At 40.9% G+C, this 16,858-nt stretch overlaps 1 protein-coding gene across 3 annotated transcripts in view; it reads left to right on the forward strand.

Annotated features, from left to right (window-relative positions):
- vps8 (VPS8 subunit of CORVET complex) overlaps nucleotides 1-16,858 on the forward strand; it is an 82,462-nt gene that overhangs the window by 43,920 nt on the left and 21,684 nt on the right. For all 3 annotated transcript variants that reach the window (XM_056394569.1, XM_056394570.1, XM_056394571.1), the window contains 17 exons: nucleotides 487-533; nucleotides 3,391-3,613; nucleotides 3,891-3,980; nucleotides 4,297-4,348; nucleotides 4,447-4,489; nucleotides 5,190-5,262; nucleotides 5,768-5,887; nucleotides 6,927-6,998; nucleotides 7,399-7,518; nucleotides 8,330-8,386; nucleotides 8,490-8,572; nucleotides 9,344-9,428; nucleotides 9,567-9,665; nucleotides 10,057-10,146; nucleotides 11,643-11,689; nucleotides 11,816-11,960; nucleotides 12,341-12,430. In XM_056394569.1, the coding sequence (XP_056250544.1) occupies nucleotides 487-533; nucleotides 3,391-3,613; nucleotides 3,891-3,980; nucleotides 4,297-4,348; nucleotides 4,447-4,489; nucleotides 5,190-5,262; nucleotides 5,768-5,887; nucleotides 6,927-6,998; nucleotides 7,399-7,518; nucleotides 8,330-8,386; nucleotides 8,490-8,572; nucleotides 9,344-9,428; nucleotides 9,567-9,665; nucleotides 10,057-10,146; nucleotides 11,643-11,689; nucleotides 11,816-11,960; nucleotides 12,341-12,430 (1,536 nt within the window). The remainder of the gene's footprint in view (nucleotides 1-486; nucleotides 534-3,390; nucleotides 3,614-3,890; nucleotides 3,981-4,296; nucleotides 4,349-4,446; nucleotides 4,490-5,189; nucleotides 5,263-5,767; nucleotides 5,888-6,926; nucleotides 6,999-7,398; nucleotides 7,519-8,329; nucleotides 8,387-8,489; nucleotides 8,573-9,343; nucleotides 9,429-9,566; nucleotides 9,666-10,056; nucleotides 10,147-11,642; nucleotides 11,690-11,815; nucleotides 11,961-12,340; nucleotides 12,431-16,858) is intronic.

Below are 16,858 nucleotides of genomic sequence, written 5' to 3' on the forward strand. Positions count from 1 at the left end.
GGCTGTCAGCAATTGCTCGAGGAGGCACTGTGTGTAAATAAAGGTTAATAATTATGTTCTAGTTTGTGTTGCAGTGAAGTGTCAGTTTATTTCAATGTAATACCTTTTTTTATTCAGTCGGACCACTGATGTAGGTAATATGTTTAATATGTAATGTCTGCCCCTGCTGCTAAAAAAAAAATTCTAGAGGAAACACTGCGCATGTTACCACCTGGCTCATCCAAGTAAGAATGGGCCCAGGGGGCATGTAAAGGACAGCATCATCAATTCTAGTGCTAGTCTAGTGCCTGTTCAACCTGTGGCTTCAGAAGGCAGAGAAGCAGCTGCTGCAGGGTCTTCATGATGTGTGATGTGAGGTTGAGAGTTATGAGACATATAGGTTACTTGAATTAATCTTACAGGACTGTTGGAGTATGTTAGACAAATTTGGAGGGTGAGGATTACAAATCAATGTCTCCTCTCTCTCTCTCTCTCTGGTGTGTTCAGGATGTGGTTCCAGTCATGGTGGATTACTGCCTCCTGCTACAGAGAGAGTAAGTATGTACATTTGTACGTAAAAGTTTGTCCATTCATTCTGATTGAAAGTTTCATCATTCATCAGCCAAATGCCACGTGACTGAGTCAGGAAGTTACACCATTGGTTGGCCAGCCAAGTATCGGAATTCCCCTGTTGGCTGTTGCTCTTTCAAAATGTATTCTATGTATATATAAAATCCTTCGTATATACATTATATTGTGATTACCACAATTTAAAATTTGCTGTTGTTGAAAGGGGGCACCAGTCCTCAGCCTTTTTTAATTTATTTTATTGGTTCATTTGATCAATCTCATATTAGAAGCTGTGACTTCCTGGTTCAATCTCCAGTCTCTCCTTCCAAAGAACACAACAGGACTGTGTGTAAATAAAGAAATTTGTTAGCAAGACTACTATCTACAGAGTAAATGCAATGTCTAATAATCATCAAGATTAAAATTATAATGAGATACCAGTGTACATATGTAATACAGTTATACCCATAGGTAATGGTATTATCGTATCTGCTGTTAATCATTAATTGTTATAGTGGAAATAACCATACTATACTACATATAGGTACTAGTGTTATCAATAATACTAATAAATAATGGTTAACTGATCAAACAACATAATAAACATTCCCTAAACCTAATAGTAGGGGTGGGCGATATGACGATATTAGATCGTGAAGGATTACAATGTGAAGACGATCTTTCAAACTGCAGAGATCGTGGGATCGTCTAGGGCACATTCTATAAATTGCAGTTCTATGCTGATGCACCGACGCACCAGACGTATTGACATCGTCAACCTGACCGACCAATCATAGCAAATTACGGGCAGTGACACGTGTGTAGCGGTAGCAAAAAATTCCACCTCCATTATATGGAATTGGTTTGGATTTTCCGCAACTGATCAAGCGCAAGCAAATGTAATTTGCAAAGTTTGCACAGAAATGACTGTCAGTAATGTCTTCGATTGATATTTTACTTTCTGTTACTACTTTTGCAAGAGTGCACTTTATTAGAATGTTGTTGTTGTTTACCTTAAACTTTACGTTGTTTGCACATACAGGCAAAACTGCGACTATCTGAAATAAAATCTGTTAAGAAAGGTTCTTTGGTCTAAATTGTCTGTTTTTTTTTTTCCAATTTAAGATCGTGATAATATCGAAATCGTGATTTTATTTTTAAAAAATCGTGATATGATATTTTTGCCATATCGCCAGCCCCTAGCTAATAGTAAATAAATAATGGTTACACAGCAGTCCTTTGACTATAATAGTAATAATAAAGACATTCTGTATCTCTGTAATGCCTGTTACCTTGTGTGAAGGATGCTGACAGTATGGTCACATGAAAGACATTGTCATAAACCTATACGTTACAAATCAGCCATTCTTGAGGATAAAAATCTGAGATTGATAGAGATAGAAGCATCACATGGGTTACAGAACAGTTAGATATTTAATTTTATATTTTTCTCAGATATGTGTCTGTGAGTCTGTTCTGCTGGTCACTACTCAGGATTGGAATGTGGGTTGTAGTTTATGACTCTTTTTAAAGATGGACAGAGGGACAAGGGGAAAGACTAGTTTGTGTGTGTGCATTCATGCATGCCACAGAGAGTTTAGGAATCACACCTTAGTGATAATCAGTCCCTTTGATGTTACTTGTTCTATATAAGAAACAATCAAATATTAATATACAGAGTCCTATTGTTACAAACTGGAGATCTTGTCGACACTCTCCAGTTTGCCTGGTATCCATTTAAATGATCCTGTGGACCCTTTGACCCAAGATCTGGTTGTGGATCTCTCTGACTGGTCTGTTTGTGAGAACGAATGATCCTTTGTCTCCGTTTCCTATCAATTTGATAGTTTCATGGTGGGAAGAGTAACAAAGGGTCAATTCTGGGTCTATAGCTCTGTCTGTCCTTACAATTAACTTCTTTAATGCCTTGCCTGATGCCAGACCCCAGGTACAATATGTCCGCTACAAAATACATATATGCAGTTGAGTGTAAAAGTTTGCATCCCCCTCAGACCCTGGGTGAAATATCAAAAAATCCATCTATATAGTACAGTTAAGCTTCAAAATAGCATTCCATAATCATTTATAGTTTTTCACTATTGCAAAAACACAGTTCCTGAAACTAGGGCCCTGTTTGTTAAAGCTCCACACACACAAACCAAATCATGTACACAAAATACAAAACGTCTTACATCTCTTGCAAAAGCAAGCACTACATCAAAAACTAAATATACTCTTCTAAAAATGATATTTTAGTTTCCAAACTTTACACACAAACACCAAATATATAGATCTTTCTACTGCCAAGTGCACACGACTGTGATAAATCTAAAACACTTTTCACATTTCTACTTTTCTAATGATATATGATAAGTATAAAAAAACTGTTACTGTATGTTTTCTGTCGAGTTTCATAATCTTTGTATTATTTTTAAGTTTTGTGTGTAAGCAATCGTAAAAAACTGTAAATGTTACCCTCTAAAGACCACTTTATGGTATGACCTCGTAATGGAGAGTATAACATTTCATAAAGGGGGATGCAAACTTTTGGACTGATATATTGTCACTATTTGAACATGCGTTAAATATTGTGTTAATGAAAACAAATTTCTTTGTTTTACTCTTTTTGTCATTTAAAAGTAAGGGGATGCAAACTTTTGCATTAAACTGTATATGTGTGTGTGAATATATACTGTCTATATAGATGTGTATAAGTGAGTGAAATATGAAACTGGACTGTTAATTCTCATAGTAGCCCAGTAGGTATAGGAAACGTTGTAAAGCACAGATTTTATCGTTTTAGCACTGATAAAATGTAATGTAAAGTGTGTGTGTGCATAGAGACCTGCTGTTCAACCAGCTGTATGCTCGGCTTGTGGAGAACATGGTTGCTAAGGGTGTTTTTCTGGAGGCGCTGGAGTCATACATTGTGGCGGACCGCCTTGGTCACCTCACCACACCCATCATGAGGGACCTCCTGGCTCATTACCATGGCAATGGTATGATGGACAGCCTGGAGAGATGCATTGTCCATCTGGATGTCACCAGCCTGGACATACAGCAGGTGTGTGTGTGTGTGTGTGTGTGTGTGTGTGTGTGTGTGTGTGTGTGTGTGTGTGTGTGTGTGTGTGTGTGTGTGTGTGTGTGTGTGCGTGTGCGTGTGCGTGCGTGCGTGCGTGCGTGCGTGCGTGAGACAGTAAGGACAGTGTGATAGGTAAATAATGGCATTGCAACAATCAGCCAAAATGAATAAAGACACCTTAGAAAACATCCATTAGTTTCTACAGTTCCTATATATATCATTTTAACTATAGGTCCTGTTTGTGTGTGTGTGTTTGAAGGTTGTTCAAGTGTGTTGGGAGAACCAACTCTATGATGCAATGATCTACGTTTTCAACAGCGGCATGAATGATTACATCACACCTATGGAGGTAAGTCCTCCACCTGAAGGTTGTGTCATCACTGTCATATTTCTACATCAACAACATTCATTATAATTTATAGACTTATAATGTAGACTGATCAACAGTGCTAATGTCTTATGAACATAATACGAGTCTTTACAAAAAAGTGATGGAAAACAAGGTCAGGTGATGGAGCAGGTGACAGCAGACAGATACACAATCTGTTTTCAATCATGTTTTTTTTAATTATATAAACATTTTTTGTTAATAAATGCTTTTACTAGGAACTGTACATCAATAATTGATTACATACCTCTCTATGTACTTAATGTTTATATTTCAGAAACTCTTTGCAGTCATTGGACCACCTCTTAGGGAGGGGAGGAGCCTAACAGGTAAGGCTGAAAAACACCCCCCCAGAGCACCACTTGTTCTAAGTATCTGAATGAAAAGGAAATGTAAGTTTTTGACTGATGTTTTTCTTCTTGGACAGATGAGGAAGTGGTGATGGGAAACAAACTTCTGGTGTACATTAGGTAAGTTCATCCAGTTTATTCCATTGTCCATTTGTCTGTGCAGCTGTGGTTTGTTTCCATATGTAGCTGCTACGACATGTTCACTGTCAAACAGGCAACATTCATGTGATTGTAAGGAGTTCCATGGGTACTATAAAATAAAATACTCAGCTGAGTCAGATGTCACTTGCTGTCTGTTGGGTGGGTTGTGTAAAGTTGAGATACAGAGTTGGCTGCAAATGTTAGGGGTGGCAGGATGGAGAGAGAGACAGTAGAGAGAGAAAGAAACAACTTAGTGATACATGAAAACTGTGAAAAGAAATGCCCACAAGAGGTTAAATACCTGGGTCTCCACACCAGAAAGTTGGACCAGTCTCAGCCTGGTCAGATGCGTACATGAACTGATGAAGCCTCTTGGATGAGAGGTGAAACGTCTTCCCAGACAATAATCAAGTCCAGTTGTTTTTTCGATTTAAAACTCCTTTAGGATACTATGACCTGGACAAATGAGAATATGCACAGGCTGTGAAAAGAAATACATGTCAGTGTTTAGTAAAAAAAAACATGTCTCATTTCAACCCTTCAATTGAGTTTTTACACTTTGACAGGCCGATGATTCTTAACGATAATGTCACTCACAACTGCTTGTAGAATACCGTATCCTTAATGTGTGTGTGTGTATGTGTGTGTGTCTATGTATGTATGTATGCTGTGTACATAGCTGCTGTCTTGCAGGAAGAGCGTATCCACTGGGAGACATCCCCGAAGACCTTGTGGTTCAAGTCAAGAACCAGGTATGTGGATGCTGTATATCTGCCGAACATCAAAGGATGGGTTGTGTGTTTCCTGTACTCATATAATTGCAAAGGTTTGCAGGTTCCAAAGTCATTCCATTTTACTGGTTCAGTTTTTTGCAGAATCTATAGAGTTTGGATTAGTTGTAATAGTTAAAGCTGAGAAACTTGATTGTGTCAGGGGTCAGTGTGGAAGTGGGACAGGATTTAGTCTTTCTATTCTCTCTCTCTTGGCCTTAATGGAGTGGGGAGAAATGGAAAATTGTAGTCACTGTAAAATAACCAGTCCACTAGGGATGTCACGAGAACCAATACTAAACAACCAGAAGCCAGTATGTAAACGGTGTTACAGGAGGAAACAGCTCAGCAGCTCAGAAACGGACATCAGATCTGTACACAGAGTTCAGGCTGAGTGAGTTTCAGTTGTTGACTTTATATTGGCAACATGAGATGAACATGTTGACGAACGTGTGTGTGTGTGTGTGTGTGTGTGTGTGTGTTTCAGGTATTTGAGTTCCTGATTCGTCTCCATTCAGCTGAGTCATCAGAGGAGGAGGAGGTTTTCCCATTCATTCGTACACTCCTCCACTTTGACACCCGGGAGTTCCTCAATGTCCTTGCAATGGTGAGATATCTTAACATAATTTGAACCTGTTGTCATACAGGTAAATATGTGTTTACCATGGTGAAAGACTGAATGACTGTATCTTGAATAGTATATTACAGTAGACCATTCATCTGGTTAACACCACCCACATCTCCTGTAGAAGGGCCAGTTCACTTGCTTTTAATTTGTCAGGCAAATAAATGGCCGGTCACAGCAGGCTGCATGAGTCTTTTTCTGACAGTCATCATAAATCATCATACATAGTTCCTTCTTAGGTGGGCTCTCCACCTATTGGGAACAATGGGAACAATGGTGTCCAGCCCCAAGTGGCAATTCCCCAAACCAGGGATGCCAGGGTAAAGTAGTAGTCCCAGGTGTCCAGAAGTCTCTTATCTATCCTCAACCTCAGTCTCCTATCCATCCACAACTTGGGCCTTGCTACAACTGCTACTCCAACACAATTGTTCTCAGGGCCCTTCAGACCATTTTTAAAAACTTTAGTCCCTCCAGGTTCCATTTTATAACATTCTTACTTCAGCAAAGGCTGGTTCACTTGTTCATTGGATATATAAGTTCAACATTCAGTATATTTATAATGCATAGTATATTTTAGCAGAAATTTACTACAACAATTAACACCGCCATCTTTGTTCAGTAGAGCCCAGCTGAGCTGATAGTGGCACTGCTGAGGAAAGGTGAATGGAGGCCATGTTTCTTTCTGCTCTGCTTTTTTTCTAGCTTCAAATTCAAGTGTTTATTTCAAGTTTACTTTGCACATTTGCATACAGGGGTTTCTTGTTACATTTGACCATCCTTGCATCACAGGAGGCTTGTGTCTCATGGCAATATAACATTGTTCCTCATCACTTCCTGTCATGGCCACCTACAACAATATACAGATGTTTAGTTTAGGCAGAGTCAGTATTTTTATAATGACAATGTGTTTCATGCATATTGAACTGAACTGCTCTCAGCCTCTGTTTTCTTCTCCTTTGAAAGGTGAGCTCTGCTTCCATAGTTTTCTGTTGTTTAAGATTTGATTCTTACTTCATTTTAGACATTTGAAGACTTTAAGAATGACAAGCAGGCCCTTGAGTACCAGCAGAGGATAGTGGACATCTTACTTCAGGTAAAATAATTCATCATGCTGCTGTATTTGTTTATGTGGTGATAGTAAAGATCACATGGAGCATGAAGAGGGGTGAAATCCAGTCCTTTTCAAACAAAGTGATCACATTTCTTGTTTGTTTCTGCTTTCCACTGTAAATCAGTCAAACTGGTACTAAACACAGTGACGTGTTCACCCTCTATAGTTGGAGTATAACAAATTATTTTTTCGTATAGTATACAGTATCTCTGTGTTCAAACCCAACAACACACTCACAGTATTTAGCTCACCTGGACGGCTGCATGTCAGAAGGGGGCCAGCGTCATTTTATGCTATTAATATCGTCAACTACTATGACAGCTGTTATTGTCTGTGTCTTTTTATTTGCCTTGATCATTAATATCTCTCTCTGGTTACTTAGGTGATGGTGGACAACCCAGACTTTACTCCGTCCCAGGTGGGCGGGCTCTTCACCTTTTTGGCTCGACAGTTGGCCAAGCCAGACAACACGCTTTTTGTGAACAGGAAGCTCTTTGATCAGGTAACCAATCAGATCTCCTGAGTTCATCAGATGATCATCAGCTGATCTGTAGATGATCATCAGCTGATCTGCTGTTGATCTTCCTAGTGTGTTGGCAGATTTACTGAGACGCAAATTTTAAACTGTTCTACAAGGATAGTCTCTCTCCTTTGTCCTTGTCATGACCCTCCTCCAGTGTGTCATGAAAAGGACAAAGTCCTTATCCCATCCCCTCCCCACAAGAGTGCCCCAAAGATCAGTACTGGGACCCCTCCTCTTTAGAGTATACACAACTTCTTAGGTCCAGTTATCTGCTCACATGGCTTCCCTGCTCACATGGCTTCCCTGCTATGCAGACAACACCCAACTATGCCTGTTCCCACCGGACAATGGATGATGATGGTCTCTGTGTGCATCTGTGCCTGTCTCTCTGACATATCCACATGGATGAAGGACCGCCACCTTCTACTAAACCTCTCTAAGACTGAATTCCTAGTAATCCAGCCAATCAGTCTCTTCATCATGATATCAAGATCAAAATCACTTATTCATCTCTTACCCCAACCAAGGTCACAAGCCACCTGGGTGTCATGTTTGATTACCAGCTATCCTTCTCTTGTGCCGCTTAGCTCTATACAACATAGGCCTCAGGCCTCACCTGATTCAATTTTATTAAATTGATATTGTTTAATATGGCAATTAATTGTATTTATACCATACACAGTACCTGTCAAAAGTTTGGACACATGACTTATTGCCGTTATTGTTCTGTTACATCACTTTAGAGCAGAACCTCCAGCACCAGTAACCTCCATCTTCACTGTCTCTGCAGGTTCTGGAGTTCCTGTGCTGCCCAGACGACGACTCTCGACACACTGAGAGGCAGCAGGTTGGTTAACACACCAGTTTCACACACACTGTGCCCACAGTCTGTGCTGTGCTAGATGACTTCATCCTCTCATGTGACTGGTCTTACTGTAACTGGCTTGTAGGTCCTGCTGGAGCTGCTACAGGTCGGGGGTGCGGTCCAGTTTAATGAAGGCAGGCTGTTGGCTTTGGCAGAGAAGGCCAAGTTGTGAGTATCTGACTGTTCTGGCTTGAGGAAAAAATGGTGCTTATTCCTTTTTTCTGTAATATGTCCCTCATTGCTTACCATTGCTTACCACATTTTTGTTTTTCCTTGACACCTTTTTGGAGAGCATATTGTGGATTCGGGTAGTCAAAGCATCTACATCCATCCTTTTTTAGAATCACTTATAGAAGCATCATCTTTTTACTCTGTTCACATACTGTCTATATAAAGCGGTGGTGCTCAATAAATCCATCATTCATTTTCTATGGTGTGTTGAAGGAGCAATGTGTCTGTCTAGTAAAGGAAGGGGACTTTTTAACAAGGGCAGAACACTGACCAAAGATTGGAACAAAAGACTGGAACCAAAGACTGAGACCAAAGACTGGAACCAAAGACGGGAACTCTGTAAATTCCACAGCTGGTCTCTTCCTGAGTCTGTCTGCTGCTTTATTTTTTTGGGTTCTGAGCAGGTAGAGTTCAGTAGGTTTATCAGAGATGAAAACAGCTGGAAACAGGGTTAGCTTGGAAACAAATGTTGAGACTGAACCAAACAGTTACTTTGTCATAAAACCAAAAAAAAAACTTAAAAGAGGCTAAAGGCTCAGCAGTGAGGTGCAGAGATAATTCCCTGTGAGCAATACACATTTAATGTTATTTGATCCATAATTCATATAAATATTTATTTTTTCTGTGGAACACCAGGGATAACAGTGGATATAAGTTACACTAAGTTACTGTCGTTAATAACATACCCCCCTTCTTTTTCACCTCCAGCTACCAGATCTGTGAATGTTTGTATGAGAAGCAACATTTGTATGACAGGATCGTTGACTGCTACCTGAGAGACCCACTGAGAAAGGTAACACACATTTCATTAAGCTAACATGCGTCTGGTGAACATGTGGATATGTGTTCAGTTTACATGTATGATGATGGTGTGGGCGTGTGTGTGTGTGTGTGTGTGTGTGTGTGTGTGTGTGTGTGTGTGTGTATGTAGGTGGAGATCTTCAGCTACATCCACAACCTGCTGTCCATGCCCGGTTACAGTCCTGAGGAGCAACAAACAGTCAAGGACAAAGTACTACAGCATGTTCAGGTCAGAACACACACACATACAAACCTTTTCTCCATCAGGTTCTGGTGCTGATCCATACTGGGCCACAGTCTGGGAGGAAAGAGGTCTTTCTCTCCACACATCTCCAGGCTACTCATGGGGGATCCCGAGGCAGTTCCAGGTTAGATGGGATGTGTAATCAAGTATGTCCAGGAAGCTTCTGGATACTACGGGGGATATTTTCTTTCATCATTTCTGTGAACCAGCCTTTTAACATCAGGAAAACCTGAACTCCCTGCAGAAAGGGAGACATGACTTGATTTTAATCTAGAAGTTTTACAAATAACAGGACACAGCTGAAGGAAGATGTTGTCCGAGTAACAACATGTCTGTCACTGCCTTTGCATTAACATACTCCAACATATGTGCACAGGAGCTGGTGACCCTTGACCCCAGCAGGTCAGCTGACATGGTGGTGTTTCACTTCACTGAAGAGGTGCAGCAAATCATCTCTGAGCTTAAGGTAATGATGTTATTAATTATTTGGGTGGCTGTGGCTCAGGAGGTAAAGCGGGTCGTCCACTTATTAGAAGGTCGGTGGTTCGATCCATGGCTCTCCAGGCCGCATGTCGAAGTATCCTTGGGCAAGATACTGAATCCCACATTGCCCCTGATGGCTGTTCCATCAGTGTATGAATGTGATGTATGAATGTGAATGAATGGGTGAATGTGGCAAGTACTATAAAACACTTTGAGTGGTCAGGAAGACTAGAAAAGCGCTGTATAAGTGCAAGTCCATTTACGCTTAAATATCTTTAGCTGGTGGCATTAGTCCTGACAGTTACTAACACTCACTGACAAGCATCTGCATCAACAATGCTGAAGGCCATTTTCACTTTCACTTTTACTGGTGACTGTCACAGATTCTTTACCCAGGAAAACACAGGAGAGAAAGCTGTTCAGTGGAAAATATATAAGATGTGACTTGCTTGATGGTGTCTGAGGAAGAGTGTAGGTAAAGGTATTAAAACCTGAGTCACTGCTGTCCAATCAGTATCTGCATTTACAGAAATTGAGTGGGTTGGATTTCACAGCTCCTGTTCACCTCTTTTCTTTAAACAGCTGTTTTCTACTGACTACCAGTACTGCAGCGCAATTCAGAAGGGGAAAAAGCTTCAGCTGTGTATTTAATATAAATATTTTTTAAACCCACAGCACAGAGGAAAAACAGTCTGGCTAGTTCAAAAGAGAACTTGTCCAGCTAACCACACATGTGAACCCTCACAGTGCTGCAGCTGCAGGTGGGATGACAAAAAGGAAAGTTTAATTTGTCCCTGATGTTCATCCTTAAAGATGACTGCAACAGTTTAGCTCTGCGCCACTTAATCACTGCTCCAGTTTAGCACTGCACCAGTCTAGCACTGCGTTCTGTAACATTGTTGGACAGACAATGTCCAGTTTAACAAAAACATGTTGTTGCCAAAGCAGTTTACAGATGATTAAAATTTTGTTATCCTCTGGGGTTAACTTCTGGAGGCTTGGGTATCTTCTGGGGTTAACATCTGGAAGTTCAATGTCTTCTGGGGTTAACAAATCTAGTAGTTTGGTGTCTTCTGGGGTTAACATCTGGAGGTTTGGTGTCTTCTGGGGTTAACATCTAGTAATTTGGTGTCTTCTGGGGTTAACATCTAGAGGTTTGGTGTCTTCTGGGGTTAACATCTGGAGGTTTGGTATCTTCTTGGTTATTTCTATGTTGTGGATGTCTCTTACTGGAGAGAACTTGTGGAACAGTGGAGGAGGAAGTGCATCTCTGTCTCCTCCCATGTCGAGCTGTGACCACCTCTGGGCAGCCGTGTTTATCTGTGCCTTCCTGTTTCTACTGCTTGTTGGTCACTGAGGCTGTGTTTGGTCAGGATCCGTCTCTGCTTCGTATCTCTGATAGAGTGGAGATACTCAAACAATTCATATTCTCTGTTTAGGGTCAGATAACAATGTAGTCTACTGTCCCTGTGTTTTTAGGATGACCAGCTGCTTTTCCACTTCCTCAGCTGTCTCCTGGAGCCTCGGTATGTTCTTCATATGATTCTAGTATTAACTCTGCTACCTCAAACCTGCAGTTTGCCTGAATTTACATCCAGTCCTCCTTGGTCATATCTATCTACTATTCCTCACCTCCCTTTTCTGTCTCTCAGGGAAGGCCATCATTCAGGGACCGTCCTGCCTCTGGAACGTGACCTCCACAAGCTTCTGCTGGACTTACTGTGCCGCTTTGCACCCCAGCAGCTGCTGAGCTTCCTCCAGACCTCCCAGTACTACAGACTAGAGGAGGCCATACAAGTACTGTGTGCTTTACTTTGTTATGCTGTGTTCACGTGCAATGTGTGTGTTTGTGTACAGGAGTTAAATAACTGTAAAATTCATGTCACAGGAAGAGCAGGGGTCACTGTCACAAAGCTGCTATGATTTTATAATGCAGCAGCGGATGTCTGTCTACTTACCTACCTACTATCCTACTACCATCAGGCTCCCCCTCTAATCAGCCAGAGTCCAAGTCCAAGAAATTCCATCAAGGTGTTCGTGAGCTATCACAGTCACAAGAATCAGACAGTCAGACACAAACAGACACAGACGAATGGATGGATGTACAGAGTTATACCTGCACAGTTTACCTGAACAGTTTACCTGCAGTTGTGAAACAAATGTTTGTCTCTTTGCAGACGACAGAGAAGTACCACCACAGTGAGGCCACAGCCTATCTGCTGGAGAAGAAGGGGGATGTTCATGGAGCTTTCTCTGTCCTGTTGGAGGTAGACACACCACACATACTACACACGCTACACACAACACAACTCATCATTCATAACTCACCAGTTTGATACAGTGCCTTGCAAAAGTATTCACCCTCCTTGGCATTTTACCTGTTTTGTTGCCTTACAACCTGGAATTCAATTGGATTTTGGGGGGTTCATATCATTTGATTTACACAACATGCCCACCAGTGGGCACAAGATACAGAACATTTTAGAGTGGTGTGACAGATGGTATCAAAGGCTGCGCTCAGGTCGAGGAGGATGAGGATGGTGAGGAGTCCAGAATCAGCTGCCATCAGGAGGTCGTTGGTGATTTTGATGAGTGCTGTTTCAGTGCTGTGGAGTGGACGGAAACTGGACTGGAACTGTTCATACAGGTTATTGTGGGATAGGTGAGAATGGAGTTGGGAAGCAACTGTTTTTTCGAGGATTTTGGAGATGAAGGGTAGATTGGAGATAGGACGGAAGTTGTTGAAGTTGGAGGGGTCGGCGCCAGGTTTTTTCAGAATTGGAATAATGGCAGCAGTTTTGAGAGATGTAGGGACAGTTCCATTGGTGAGAGAGGAGTGGATGATGGCAGAAATGAGGGGGACCAGAGAGGGAAGGCAGGCTTTAACAAGTTGTGTGGGGAGGGGGTCCAGTTGACAAGTGGATGGCTTGGATTTCTGAATGAGTTCTTTGATTTCTGAGAGAGTGGGGAGCAGGAAGGATGAGAATGAGTGTGTGGATGGATGAAAGTTGGCTGAGATGCTGAGGTGAGGATTTGGACCTAGGTGCTGGTGGATATATAATAGGTGAAAGGTTCTAATCCAAGAGAACTGCCAACTGTTATTCAAATATTTATTGATGCTTACTACTCAGGAAACAATAAAGGTCTCATAAGCAAGCTATACTATGGCATCACATCACTGAACAAGGATACTACAGACTAAAACAATGATGGGAAAAAGAGCTGGACATTGAAATAACTGGACTTGTAGCTACGTGCTTGGGAAATACAGTCATTCCCCATCAACTCCCAAACCTGGAGAGACTTCTGTTGGAAAAACTTAGCTTTTTTATCACTCCCAAACAGTCCGATAGGTACATAGCTATCCTTGTTGTTGACCACACTCATGTCTTCTGGTCTTGTCCTTCTATCCAGTCTTTTTTGAAGATGTAGCAACAATTATCTCAAAAACCCTGGGTTTTAATATCAATATAACATTCACGTCCCTCTATCTCGGACACATTCCTGATGGACTAAGCAAAGATGATACCTATCTCTTAAAGATCATGCTGGCTTCAGAAGAGCTGTCCTACTCTTTATCAATATTGTCATACATCTGCATCTTCTAGAACAGATGACCATATGACTCCAAAAAGAATTGGGAGTAGAATGATGGAAAAAATTGTGTGTTTCATTAGCCAATGGGACAGATTCTTTATAAGTATTGTATGTAACTCGATACTTCTGTTTAAATAACATGAGTAAGTCTCCTGGGGTATTTCTCTAGAATCTTAGCACATCTAGCCACTGGGATTTTTATCCATTCTTCAAGGCAAAACTACTCCAGCCCCTTCAAGTTGGATGGGTTCTGCTGGTATACAGCAATCTTTAAATCATATGCTTAGGATAATTGTCCTGCTGGAAGGTGAGCCTCTGTCCCAGTCTCAAATATCCAGAAAACTGAAACAGGTTTTCCTCAAGAATTTCCCTGTATTTAGCACCATCCAACAGTCCTTCAATTCTGACCAGTTTCCCAGTCCCTGCCGATGTATAACCCACCATGCTTCACTGTGGGGATGGTGTTCTTGGGGTGATGAGAGATGTTGAAGTTGCGCAAGACATAGCGTTTTCTCTGATGGCCAAAAAGTTCAGTTTTAGTCTCATCTGACCAGAGTACCTTTTTACATACGCTTGGGGAGTCTCCCATATGCCTTTTGGTGAACTCCAAATGTGTTTTCTCATTATTTTCTTTAAGCAATGTTTTTTTTCTGGCCACTTTTCCATAAAGCCCAGCTCTGTTGCTTAATGCGGTCCTATGGACAGATACTTTAGGGTGAGTTTTAGTTTCTTTGTAGGCTCTTTGATTAATGTTCTCCTTGCCTGGTCCCTGAGTTTTGATGGGCGACCCTTTCTTGGCAGGTTTGTTGTGGTGGCATATTCTTTCCATTTTTAAATAATGGATTTAATGGTGCTCCGTGGAATGGTAAATGTTTGGGATTTTTTTTATAACCCAACTCTAATCCGTACTTCTCCACAACTTTGTCCCTGGCCTGTTTAGAGAGCTCCTTGGTCTTCATGGTGCTGCTTTCTTACAGTAGTGGTGTTTCAGACTCTGGGGCCTTTCAGAACAGGTGTATATACTGAGATGATGTCACTGATCATTAAGATTGCACACAGCTGGACTTTATTTAACTAATTATGTGGAAAGGTAGTTAGTGCCACGGGTGCTCAGCTCCGAGGCATCTATTAATATTCTGTTTCGGGTTTATTATTCTTCCGCCAAATTTCGGCGCGTAACTCGTCCCGCAGCTTTGAGAAAACCCCGGTAATATATACATCAAAACGTGTGTCTTGATCCCGAAAGGGGTGCTATGACTTTTGGTGTTAAAATTCCAATTTTTCCCAAAGTTATTCCCAAAAAACTGGGAATAAATAATGCATTAGAAATGCATTGGAATTTTCTTAAGAAACCCACCTTTTTTCTACAAAATTGCACCTTTTTTCTGAGTCACCCAGCTCTCTCATACCTGCACGTAGAAATGTGATTCAAACTATAAAACGGAGGAAAACTTCTGCTCTCAAAAAGACGGGAACTGTTTTTACATAACATGTAAACTTTTCAAACTATGAGCACTCAAAGGAGGAGTGCAAATCACTTTTTCTTCAAAGTTAGAGTGAAAGCGTCAGTTGGCTAGAGTGCGTGAAGCAGTAAAAAATAACCTTTATTTTTATTTTTAACTCGAGCTCGCGGCCAAACCGTAAAAAGGAGACAAATAATTCTTTCTGAAAATGTAGACATAGTTGTTGGGATTCATAAAATGTAACTTTGACAGGCAGGGTCTGCACAAAATTTAAACGGGGGTGCCGAGTCCGGCAGCAATACCTGTCTCACTCTCATTGACACCTAATGTAATCGTCTTTTTTTTTCAAAAGAATCTCTCTCTGTCTTCGCACTGAGCTTACTCACTCATTTTAAGGAATATCTGAATAAAATAGAGACTGTAGAAACTTCTGGCTTCAGTGCCTGGCACTGTCTTTTCAGTTTTTGAAAAGAAGTAACGGTTTTCTCATAATTTGCAGTTGTTTTGAAGCCATGTAGAAGCCAAATTCTGGGCAGATTTTCACATTGCCATGGCAACGGCAGCTCCTGACCTGTGTGCGTGTGTGTGCGTGCGTGCGTGCGTGCGTGCGTGCGTGCGTGCGTGCGTGCGCCTAGCAACCAGATAGACAACTCTCTGAGCTCTGCTAGCTTTACATTAGCCGCATGTTAGGTCTTAAATTACGTTTAGTTAGGTCTTAAATATGTAAGTCCATTTACTGCTTCCTTCGTAGCTTTTTTTTTTGTTTTGTTAAATGAGTGAATGAAGTTGTGACGGTCTCCGCTGAGACAGAGGAGAGGAGAAGCTACTAGCCCTCTCTCGCTGTCACTTCTAGTCGCGTTGCTCTGCTCCCCAGTAATGTTAAATTTAGCACAGAAAAAAACATAATAGTGGTAATTTAAATAGCGGTTCATGGGATTTATTAACCGTCAGGGGTCCCTCTGTCCTTTTTTGGACATTTTCTTCACATTTCTTTTTTGATTTGCTGATCATTTTGGCTGTGTTACAGCTGAAGGTATGGATTTCTGCAAGAAAATGTCTTTTTTGACATATTTTTTAAAATCTAATGTCAGTTACTGTTACAGGTCTATTATACGCTGGTAACACATTTTGTACCCTCTGGGGTTCCTCGTGTCCAAAAAAGGACACACAAAGATAATGATATAAAATCATCATATATCAATATTTTTTTCTGCTTTTTTTTTGCATACATCTCTTAAACCACTTCAGTTCTGCTCAAACCTACCAAATGTTTATTAGTTTTCAGGATTTTAACCCTTTAAATGCCCGTTTGAAGACATGTTGCCTCTTGTTTTATTGTGTTTATATAACACAGAATATGAGATATTTCCCACATAATACATGGTGGAGGGATGTGACATTGTTTTATGTCAGAGTCTTTTATATCAAGACATTTCTCAAAACCAGAATATGATCAGGGTGACTTTTGAACACTGGAAATAAATCATGTACTCATCCCGGCAGTAGCCCCCGTGGCACTCAAAATTTCCCTGGAATTTTCTAGTTACTAATGTAATTGTTAGGGGTTTCATAGCAAAGGATGTGAATACATATGCACACACTACTTTTCAGTTTTTAATTTTTTTAGAATTTTTT

Source organism: Seriola aureovittata, chromosome 14 (genome assembly GCF_021018895.1).
Source record: "Seriola aureovittata isolate HTS-2021-v1 ecotype China chromosome 14, ASM2101889v1, whole genome shotgun sequence".
Classification (NCBI taxonomy): domain Eukaryota; kingdom Metazoa; phylum Chordata; class Actinopteri; order Carangiformes; family Carangidae; genus Seriola; species Seriola aureovittata.